This window comes from Pleurodeles waltl, chromosome 10 (genome assembly GCF_031143425.1).
Source record: "Pleurodeles waltl isolate 20211129_DDA chromosome 10, aPleWal1.hap1.20221129, whole genome shotgun sequence".
Taxonomy (NCBI): domain Eukaryota; kingdom Metazoa; phylum Chordata; class Amphibia; order Caudata; family Salamandridae; genus Pleurodeles; species Pleurodeles waltl.
In genome coordinates this window covers 154,218,437-154,230,716 of record NC_090449.1, presented here as the reverse complement: position 1 = coordinate 154,230,716, position 12,280 = coordinate 154,218,437, and the positions used below count along the sequence as shown (strand labels likewise).

The 12,280-nt window shown below is 40.4% G+C and overlaps 1 protein-coding gene across 3 annotated transcripts in view; it reads right to left on the bottom strand.

Moving 5' to 3' along the window:
* Nucleotides 1-3,985: 3,985 nt before the first annotated feature.
* DRC3 (dynein regulatory complex subunit 3) overlaps nt 3,986-12,280 on the bottom strand; it is a 160,115-nt gene continuing 151,820 nt past the window's right edge. For all 3 annotated transcript variants that reach the window (XM_069210086.1, XM_069210088.1, XM_069210087.1), the window contains one exon: nt 3,986-4,259. In XM_069210086.1, the coding sequence (XP_069066187.1) occupies nt 4,149-4,259 (111 nt within the window). In that variant the 3' untranslated portion in view covers nt 3,986-4,148. The remainder of the gene's footprint in view (nt 4,260-12,280) is intronic.

Genomic DNA, 12,280 nt, shown 5'->3' with positions numbered 1-12,280 from the left:
GATGTTCGAGTTTCAGTCCTCAGGGTTTTATGGCTGCTAATATTCGGGCTTCTTACATCCTTCTGGTCACACATGTACACAGGCATACAAGGGTCCTCCATTGGTGCATCTGAAGGCTGTAGTCCCAGCATGGAGGAGATCTGTCGGACACCTTTGCGATCTCCCAAAATGCTGCAGCTGAGATTAACTGGTGGGGCATGGACAATAACCTTCCAGCACAGATATCCTTCCAACTCCCTCCGGCTCTGATCAATAAACTCCAGAAATGGTATTTTCATTTGTGAAAAGAAATCCATTTTGGGGGATTCACCAGGCTGTTTACGTATCTACCCAATTCATTTTACAATGTCTTTAGGTTCTAAAAATGGCAGGGATTTTTTGGAAGAGGATGGCTGCACTTTCCTAAAGCCTGTTGCCTTTGTGAACTAGAAGAGAAAATCACCTTTCTAATCCAGTCTCTTTTTAATTAGTCCGATTCATGAGTGGGTATAGTACAATGTCTGGCTTTTTTTGTTCCAGATAGGAGAGGGCCCTATGGCAACTGATGTAGTGTGATAGCCCATTTACATTCAGAGATTGGAGTAAACGGTTCTTAATAGATTACTATTGTGCCATTGGGTATGGTGATATTTATTTTAGGATACTGCTAAATATCTTAATGCATGAAAAAATGAGAGAGGAAACTAGTATTGACAAAGTCAATAGGTCTGGTATTGGTAGTCACCTATATGGTTTTGTTAATGCATGTTTTGTCATATTCTTTGCAAAACGTTTCTGTTGGGGAAGATGCAGAACCCTTGCCAATCAAAAAAAAGCATTGGCTAGAAGCAAAACTATTTTCAGGTCTCAAAAAAGCAAGGAAGTTAAAGAACAGGCCAAACGGGCTGACCAACTGCAGTTTGCTGTATTGGGTGAAAGAAAAATGTGAATGGCACAACTACAGACCAATAGATTAAGTAGGTTGGCTGAAAACTCTTATAAGTAAGCATATTCTACATATAATTTCAATAAAATTAAAAAGTATTGGCTAATGCCAGTTCTAAACCCTTGGCAGAGGTTTGGAGTTGCACTAGGTGAGAAGAAAGTTGAAAAGCACAAGACAATTCTGAATGTGTGTTCCCTTTAACTTTAATGTTGCGGGCTAGTCATAGAAAGGCTATCCCACTGCTCCAGGAAACTATCAGTGTGCCACACATGTAGGAACTAGGATATGCAGCCCGTTTAAAGTATACTTTAATTGCCTAGAGTGTTATACAGTTCCTACGATTTAAGTAGGACTATGTATTAGGTCAACATAAACATCAGGATATACAGACTCAGTCCGCCATCAGGAAATAATGAGACAATTCCTAGCTAGCTCACAGTGCCCCATCTGAACCCCTAAGCTTACTAGGGTACTAGATATTTGCCACCTTGAACATGACTACACAGATTCCCAAGGAAAGCGTGGAAAGAGATCTACCCTTTTGTTGTCGCTCTGCGTACTTAATATGAGACACAAGAAAGATACAAAAATATATTTTCAAACATTTATTGCAACAATGCGTGGTAACGAGCACTACGAAAATGGTGAAAAAGATGAACAGTTCAACCTCGATAATGTTATTGTGTTGGTACACACCTATCTGTTACTAACAACCACTATCCAGAGCATAGTGGGAGTGCCCTTTGCCAGATCAATTGGAATGACAACAGTACCATTTATATTTCACTGTGTCAGAGGTACAGAGCTGATGTGATCATATGTCTGCAAGTAAGGAGCTGTCTCCTCCGGACAACTGTAATACGCTGGCATTGCTTTCTGTGTGCCTATCCTTGAATGGAGTGTACAGATTTCGTAGCAGCAACGCTTACAAGAAACAAGCTGCATGTACAGTGTTATTTCAGTACATTATCGCACGAGTGAAAAACTGAGTAAAACGCCACCATCCGAAAGAAAAGGCAGGTTAAAATGTGCAACCTAAAATGGAGGCTCTACTCCAGCCCTGTTGTCCTTTACGACAGGAGGAAGAGAGGTCATTCAGCTTTTACCACCCAATAGGTGAGAGTCATTCTTTTAGGTTTAGGTGGAGACCTGAATTTGTCATGGTGTTAGCAGAGTCTCCCTCCTGGACACAGTGGTGAGGAGGACTTGTTTTATCTAAGTGTTTATGGAGTTTTGAATTTAGATTGTCTGGCTTGGGAGTAAGAAATCCTATTGTTGTTTGAGGCTCTGCAAGAGCAATGGCTTCCAGGAGGAGAAACTGCCGTTACCAAACTTTTAAAAAAGTTTAAGGTTTTCTAGTTCTTTGGGGGTTGTGGAATTCCAGTGTCTGGCAAGTGGTAACCATGCTGGTCACCATAGATGGTCAGAGTCCATATTTTAAATCCCCCAACTTCAGCAGTGGTCTCAACCCCAAATGTTTGTTTTCTTGAGCATATTGCTTTTGTCGGAGAAACCTAGTGCAAATGAAATCATACATAGTTTAAACGGCTGGGTGCTGCGGTTGTGGAGATAATACATCTTGCATGACCACGCATGAGGGTCCATGCTGTTATCTCTTGAGTCTATCAGGTTTGTTTGATTAACATTGACTCAATCTATGTGCTTGCTGAAATGCCAATGGGCTGTCTGTCAAAAGTTATACCCAGTAAGGTTTGTATAAAGGTAAAGCATTCAAGTCATCATCCTCAGGTAGCCCAAAATGTTGTTCTGTCTGCTTTGGTCTTCTAACTCGATAAAACAGTGACCACCAGATGTCAATTAAAAGACAATCTGCACCAATGGAACGGTGTGCACATGAATTGCTTTCTCCAATCAAAACCGTACATGAAGTCAAATCCCCAGAATACCAAATGTGGGGTCCGTGGGGGCTCTTTCCTTTCACCACTGCTATTAAATGCTTGCCTGTCTGCAGCACGGACATCTTAGTTTCCTACAAGATAGAAAACTGCATGTATTTGGATGACATTTCAAGCTTGAAGATGAACTTGGCAACATGATCATCTTATCTCACTGTGTTTCTCGGGATCATCAAGTAGACGAAGAATAAATGTGGTTGCCTAAACAGTACAAAAACTGAAATCCTGCTTCTGACCTCTGTCAACCCACTCCCATCTCTTAGACTCGGCTAGAGGAACTTCTCACCGATACCCATTTGCTTTGGATAAAGTACGGAATTAGAGCATGTTTTTTCAGCACAATGAATTATTTACTTTCCAGACAAATACAGTGCCTGTAACAGCCATCCACCATCATCATCATCTACTAAAAAAGAGGCTCAGCTTCTGCTTCCCTGCTTTCAGAAAAATTGTCCTAATCCTTACTGTCTCCATGCCACGGCTTGAATACTCCAACAGTCTATATGCAGCATATTTGATAACCCTGTGCACATTGAGTAGAATGTGACACCACCGATTTCCATGGAAAAAGGTCCGTCTTCTTGTAGGGACCTCTGTTCCGTCCAGATTTTTTTACTTTCATCCCATGCTCTTAAATGGTATTTTATATATCAATCAACATAGTTTTACTACCTAAAATATCAATAATAGATAATGCCAGTTATAGGGAGTATTAAATCTAAGTGGCTGTAAGACAACATGATCTAACAAGAAGTACACTATTATTTTGCAAGAAGCTGAGTTTTCATGACTCCAGTGGCATAGGGCTATAAAGTGAGGCCTACGCACAAGACAACCTGCCACCCCTGGTAGACAGCCGGACTCTTGTGTAAGAGGCATATTTCAATCGCCAGGATGAAAAGCATTTATCAGAGGTACACAAGATACATTTCTAGGAACTATGTAGGTGTCCACAACCTGGAAGAGATGTGGAAAAAACAATAAATTATTGTTTACTACAGTATTGTGTTTAACTCAATGAAATGTATCCCTAAAATTGGGTTGAAAACACATGAAATATGTGAATTGCAGTAGAAAACGTTGAAATTGGCCTAAAAAACGGGTCTGCATTTTGGTATCACAGACTTAGAAAAGGACACATCGGTAAGTTTTTGTTTTTTATTAAATATAAATATAGCTATTAGCTAATTTAGAGAGTTGAATGAGTATATTTACATCAAAGTACATCACCACTTTGGGCAAAGACCGTTCGGGACTGATAGCGACCTTGTTCTGGATCCCACTGCTTTTGGTTGTTGCAGCTTAAACTATAGCTGCTCATGGAGATCAAGGTTATCCAGGTCTTCACGTACATGGTCTATGTAGAGGTCAATTTCAGTAATTCGGTTGCGGTTCCTTGCCCATTCGTCATCATGAACCTGTGAGAAATAGATAATGGTAATGATGTTGAAACTGCAGGAAAATGCTGGTCATTAAAATTGTGCAAACGTTCCTTGGGATCTTGAATTTAAATGTTTGGAATTAAAAACGTTTTCATTTTTTGTGGTGCGGCGTGCGACATACTTACAATCTGTGCACCAAAACCGTCAAGCTTAATTTGTTGTTCAATTATTTTGTTCAACTGGATGTGGGGTCATTGGTATGTAACCCTATGTAGACCACCACAGTCGCTACGCTCCATGCAGTCTTGGAGATTCAAGGAAATAACAGTAAGGTGTGTCCCCTGAGTCTCCCAAGAACTATGTTTTGCCAGTGTTTTTTTTATTTGCATACCAGTACAAAACGGAAGATAAGTAAAAGTGAAGTAGATTCCGAACATGATACACAGCAAATATTATAAAAACTGGTAAATACAATAAGAAGAAATGTTGCCAACACGACATTTTGCTAATGTTCATTTCAAAATGCCAAGGAGAAGCAAGGTACAAATGACCTTCCTAAGAGTGGCCTGTTTTATATGTAGGTTACAGAAGACATGATCTTGTGAAGACTTGAATCTCCTATTGGGTGCTGAAAAAGAAGCTGTTGATAATGTGATTTTAACCTACTTGTGCTAAGTGCTTTCACCTAGACATCTCTTAAAAAATTAAAGCTGATATTCAGACAACAGGCAGAAATTCAACATCTAATCAGCAATTCTCAACAAAGCACATGTTTTTTGTCTAAAACCAAAATGGGCAAGGATTCACAGTGTGGTGTGTCCAATTCATCCCACTAACCAACTGCTTAAAAGTAGTTGCCAATATAGATATGAAGGCCAATTTACAAAGGTTACCTGCAACCAAAGCTTAGTCAGTGCAGTCAATGCTCAGGCCACCAGAGTTCAGATGCAAACAGTGCTATCAGCTAAGTACCAAAACTCATTGCAAGTTATATAGAAGGAAAGTCTTTAGATCCACAGATTGTAACAAACTACCAACTCTCCTGCAAAGAGTAACCTGTCTGTTTTTCCAAATCTTTAAGTGTAGTAATGTAAGGTCGCCTGCCTGCAATAATACATTTATGGTGTTTTTATGCCTTACAGCTTTAAAAGAGTTGAGGACATTACAGCTCTCTACAGTGATTTTTTTTATAAAAGGTTTACAATGTAATCGTAAACAATATTCTAATACATTGTGGAGTAGCCTAACAGCATGGGCCTGAGTTTATCCTGTCCACAGTATTACGATTTCCAAAGGATATAATGAGATCGTAATACGGCAAACATGATATCCATCATGTTTGTGATGGAGTAACCCCATCCACCAAACTCTGAATCATGCCTAAGGCCCAGACCTACTAAATTGTCTGGCAGCGCAACAGCAAAAAATGCTGTGTTGCATGAGAAGGAGACAGCACCATATTTACAAGATTCAGGTTCCCAAGTGATTGTGGTCTTGTGCCTTACTCACTTGACCACAATCACTTGGGAACCTGAATCTTGCCAAAAATGAGCCATAATCCACATGGAGTAGGAGCTCCATTGGTTGTTATGTGTAAGCCAGTACATCTATGAATGGACTGGACGTCTCAGCAGATGACAATGAAGGGTTTGATACTTCTGAAACTTTGTAAATAACAAAATCATTTGGTTTGTATTCCTTGACAGTAGGTGTATAACCTGCTTAAAATTCTACTTCCATCAAGTTCAAGTTAATGATCTGCTGCCATTCTGTAACTAAAACATTGCAAATTCCTTAAAAGGAAGCACACAGTCCGCTGTGCAATGTCTGTCTTCATTGTGCGTAGGGTGTGGGTCAGAGAACTTCAGTCTTTCGCAGTCTCACCCAAATAATGCCGTCAAAACATATGTCTTTTCTAAGGTTTTTCCTACCAAACTTTAGGTGGGAAGGGTACTTTTAGGGTTGAGGTGGGTAAGGGTATTTGGGTGGTGTAGGTATTTTTAGGGATTAGGGTGTATAAAAATATTTGGGTTGCAAGTGTATTTTTAGGGTTTATAGTGGGTAGGAGTATTTGAGTGTCAAGGGTAATTTTAGGGTGGGTAGGGATAATTGGGTGGCAAGGGTATTTTTAGGGTTTAGGGTGGGTAGTGGTAGTTGGGTGGCAAGCGTATTTTTAGGGTGGTTAGGGGTATTTGTGTGGCAAGGGTGTTTGGAGGATTTGGGGTGGCTGAGTCTAGGGAGATATATATATATATATATATATATATATATATATATATATATATATATCCATCCATCCATCCTAGTGGGGGTTGCCACTAGGTAGTTATAGATAGGACCTAGTTTCTATAGAAAAGCATTTTTTTTAACTTGCCTATATCTTTGGCGCCGGTTGACAAATCTTCAAAAATTTTGGCGCTCATGAGAGCTGCTGTCTGGAAAGTTTCAGGTGATTCGTCAGGCAGGGGGGGCCAGAAAAAAAGGGGGGCATCCTAAAACGCTTTTTTCCATTCGGATTTTCAACAGTGATAGCACCTGAACCACTGGATGGAAAGACACCAAATTTGCCAGAAAAGTAGCTCTTGGTCCAGAAAACTACCTTTTTTGTTATTTGGTGTAAATCAGTTCAGTAGTTTTTTTTTAGTAATTAAAGAAAAAAACAAATTTGTATGTATATGTACACGAAGGCTCCCATAAACCCTCCCGATCTCATGCGGAGATCAAATTGGCTGCCAACACTTCAACAAGGACTACGCGGCCCCCGCAGCCCTGGGGACAGCCACCTCCCGGGGGCACTTATGAAAACCATTGTGTGGCACCCAGCAGCCTCGGGGACCACCACCTCCCCAGGGCCCTTATCAAAAGCAGCACAGGGGAGGTGCCTGGATCCCAGCAGCCCTGGGGCCCGCCACCTCCCCAGGGCACTTATCAAATACAATGTGGGGTGACTGCGCCCCCACCCGGACCATCACCTCCCTGGGGCACTTGATCAAAATAATGTGTGGGCCGTGAGCCCCACCCTTCAGCCCATGGGACCCCGGACCTACCTGGGGCTATAATAAAAGAGTGAAGAGGGTCCATTTAGGGACCTCTGGACCACCACCTCCCTGGGACAATGCTAGTCACCCCACCCCCCCAGGGGCCAGCTCCTGCTATGTCCCGGTGCCTACCCCCGCCACATAGCTGTTTGATGTGACGTGGTATGAGCAGACAGCACTCGTGAGGTGCAGGCAGGGAAACAGAGGAAACACTGCTCTCCCAGAGAGTGAGCTGTTTTCTATATATAATTTTTTTTTTTTTTCAATAAAAAAAACAAAGGTAACAGTGACATTCTAGTTAGGTGCAAATTTTACCCACACAAAACCACAGAAGTTCAGCAGTTGTAGTTATACTTATTTTAAGAAACTATAACTAGTAGGCTAAAGTCACTTTACGTCACAAGTTATAGTTTCTTCAGTTAAGTATAATGTAAAGGCCCTGCAACCAACAGCCTCACATGCACCCAACCCAATGCTGTGGGAGTGGGTGACTTTTTTCTTTACCACTGGGCTTCAGATTTGCGGGTACCCAAGTGGATCCACATCCCTAAATAGCTATACTTTTTTCTTTAATAACTCTGAAACTTCTGAACAGATTTACACCAAATAACAAAAAGATATATTTCCGTCCAAGATCTAGCTTTCTGCCAAATTTGGAGCAAATCTGTTCAGCGGTTCGGGATGAAGTTGTGTTCAGAAAATGTAAAATCCCCATAGACATTGTATGAGGGAAAAGCGTTCTGTGACCCTCCCTTTTTCTTGGCCCTGCATGAAGAATCACCCCAGAATTTTCCACATGGCAGCTATAGTGAGGGGCAACCTAGTTTGGAACATTTCGTAAAGATTCGTCAAATGGCGTCTACAATAGTATCAAAACAAAATGGGCAAAGTTGGTCCTAACTATAGCAACCTGTAAAATAAATTAAAAAAAAAAAAATATATATATATATATATATATATATATATATATAAATATATACACACACACAAATACCAACCTGTAAAATAAATTTTATATATATATATATACATACACACACACACACACAAATACCTAGTTTCTATAGAAAAATCATTTTTTGTTTTGCTAATAACTTTGGCGCCGTTTCATGAATCTTCATGAAATTTCCCAAAAAACAACGGTGGTCACTTCCGCTATTGTCTGGAAAGTTTTGGGTGATCCATCAAGCGGGGTCAGAGAAAAAGGGGGGGGAGGATCAGAAAACACGTTTTCTCCATAAATTTTTCCATAGGGATTTTGAACAGCGATAGCGTCAAAACTATTGGTTGGAATTAAAACAAATTTAGCAGAAAGGAGCTATTGGTCCAGAGAGAGGCATGGTTGTTTTTTTGGTGTACATCTGTTCAGTAGTCTTAGAGAAATTAATTAAAATCCAAATCTGTATATATAGGGACGCAAAGGATTTTTGCTGTAATAAATTAAATTCTTTACATCGGAGGTGTCCTGGTTCTCTTGTTATGTAAAAGAAGTGAAGAAGGATATATATATATATATATATATATATATATATATATATTAATATTACCTACTGGTGGCCGCCAGTAGGTAGTTATAGTTACAACAATTTTTCCATTAAAAATGCATTTTTTTACTTGCCTATATCTTTGGCACCGTTTGACAAATCTTCACAACATTGTCAAAAAAACTGCCCTGGTGATTATTGTTGCACACAGAAGGTATTGGGGTGATCCGTCAAGCAGGGGCGGAGGAAAGGGGGGGGTGGGGGAGGTGTCGAAGAAGTTGTGTTTCCCATGTCAATTTCCATGTCAATTCCCATTGGACCTTTGAACACGACTATAGCCCAAAATAAATCCATTTAGCAGTTTACGAGAAATTAGGGAAAATCAAAATTTGTGTATCTCTGGCCATGAATAAATTGAAAATGTTCGCGAATGCACACAAATAAAGCGCTGTAATTGGCTGGCCACAACCTGACTAGAAAGTTGTGGCTGCCGTTTTATGTTACGGGAGATGGTCCCCAGGGCTGAAAATGAAAATGGTAAGTGGTATAAGGGGACAGGGTGGAGGTACCCCGACCCTAGGGGTGTTTTAGGGTTAAATTACAGATTAAAAATTATTCTTCTTCACCACATGCAATATTCGCGAATATTCAAGGATATTCGAGAATATGCAATTTTTTTTATTTTTATTTTTACAAAAAACATTCACAGGCTCATTTATACACAAATACATTCACTCATACATGCACTCAGAGACTCATGCGTCCACTCACACACCCACTCAGACAACCATGCACCCACTCGGATTCAAACACCCACTTTCAGACCCACTCAGACACGCACACACCCACTCACAGAGCCACTAACAGACGAGCACTGTGGCCAACCCCTGCTGCGAACCGCCAAGGCTGTGCACGGGGTTGGGTGGTTATAAGGGCGTGGGTTGCATGGCCTGGCCACAGGCCATGCAATGAATGCTCTTTTAAATTAATGAAGGCTGTTCTTATATATGCCAAAAGGAAATTAGACAAACTATTTGTGTAGATCAAAGATTTTTAAAAGGAGCTCAAAAAACATGTCATGAATTTGGAAATTAAAGGAGCCCTATAACAGATGGAAAAGAAAGTCAACAAATATGAATCGGAAGTGGAAAAAAGAAAAGCAAAGAGGTTTGACAGGGACAGAATAGATTACTCCTGTGGCCGCATCTATCGTTCACTAGAAAATATTTTGTCCTAAGAAACACAGTTGCCATAGACAAAGTCACAGACCACGAAACACCAGGAACAATAGATAGCTCTGAGGCAAGCTCTGTAGATGACGATCCCAATGCCGCAAATTTGGATTTTTCTGGGGAAATAAGAGTAGTACAAATGGTAACGAGACTGAGAGGAAAAGGGACAGGGACCTCCCCTGGGAGGGGCAAGGCAGAGGCAAGTCAAGACTCGGAGAGGCAGGGGGAGAAGGAAAGCCAAAACGAGGAGGAGAAAGCACATTTAAAAGGAAAGAGATGTAGAAGAACCTAATCATCAGTCTCTCCTCAAAAATCCTAAGCTCTAACCAATTGAAGGTGCTCAATAAAGGACTGTCATTCTGCCCAGACATTGATATCAACTTAGCCAATTTACGCATTGATCTATACAAATTGTGTTGAAAATTAAAATTAAAGAAGCACTTTGAGGCTCATCCTCCCAAAAACAAGAGCAATACAGTGAGCCATTAAGAAACCTTTAAAATTACCATAAAGGACTTACCAGCCTTAAGAACACTTATAGCACTAGAGGAAGCGTCTGAGGGGAACACAGGGTAAACATTGTTGCCAGAGGTATGTCATGAACAATTTTGCAAAGACTTGGAAATCACAACATGAAAAGGGGGTGATAGTGGATTAAAACCTCAGTCAGTTTTTTGCCCACAATTGCCACCTGGCAATACAATCCACCTCTTCCGAGATATAATGATACAAGAAATAAACCTGATCCACAGAAAACAACCAACGAAAATGTTGAGAAATTTGACCCAAGGAGCACGCATAGCTTTAAAATAACTGAGGGAATACCCTACAATAATATTTAACCATCGGACAAAGGTGGCAACTTTGTTCTCCAGGATTGTATCAACTACATGGCAGAAGCAACAAGACAACTAAGAAATTATCAACATGAGAGACTCAAAGAGAATCCAATAAAGGCTAAGATTGCTGAATATCACAAGAAGTTACAGGAATGGAGGAGTTAGGATCTTCTTGACTTGGATGAATATATCTATCTGAAGGTTGAACATCCTGTTGTCCCCGCCCTTTACTTCTTTCCTAAAGTGAACAAGTGCCTAGAGAAACCACCGGGCCGACCTATTGTCAATTCTATTGGGTCAATGTTGGAAAACATGTCAAGGATCGTTGATACCTTCCTGGTTAATTATGTCACCTCCCCGCCTTCCTATCTATGCGATACAATGGATTTCTTAGCCAAACTTTATGACATCCCCTGGCAAGAAAATTATATAAAGGCAACAATCGGTGTAGTATCATAGTACACATCCATTCAACATGAAGATGGCGTAACAGCTGTAAAATACTTTCTATGAGACAGATCCATCGGTTACATGGAGCACTCTAATATGCTTATAGAAATCTTATGCATTCTGCCTTACTCACAACACGTTTATGTTCAATGGTGAGTACTACCTACAGAGACAAGACACAGCAATGGGGACTTCACTTGCTCCAACCTATGCTAACCTTCTGATGGGATTCTGGGAGGCTGAAACGGTCTGGAGACAAGAAAATCTTAACATCTGCAACACATCATATTATGGACGAGGTTCATTGATGACCTTTTTCTAATATGGGAAGGAAATATAAAGAGCCTGTAGGAGTTTATTATATCTCCAGACATTAATATTCACAATCTGAGTTTTACATCTTCTATCACTTCAGAACGGGTCACCCTTCTAGATGTTGAGGTGTTTGTGAAAGACGTAAAGTTGGGTACACAAAGTCATGGGAAAGTGACATCATGTTAACAGCATTCTCCACGCAAATAGAGTTCACCCAAAAAATCTCAAATGCAGCATCCCATATGGAGAGATGCTGAGAGCCAAAAAGAACTGCTCCAAACCTGAGGATACGGAAGATAAGATATAAGAAATGAAAATATGATTTTTATTCAGAGGCTACCCAGTGGAAGTGCTCCATAACACAATGAAGAGAGACAGGAACCAACCAAGAAAGGAACTAAGGAACCTCTTGCCACCCGTGGAAAAACTCCAGAAAAGGAAGGTAAAATCTGAATTATCATAGATTTTAGTTGCGGACACAAGCAACTCAAAGAGATCTTGTATCTTAATTGGAAAATACTTCAATTGGATGAAACATTGAGAGAAACACTAACAGATCATCCAAGTAGAACTATAGGAAAGTGGCCTTCATAGGGCAACTCCTCACACAAAGTCACTTCTCTGTAAAGAAATCAAAGTCCATAAATTGGCTCAATGCACAAGGAAAATGGTGATCTGCCAAATGTACAGCATGTGAAA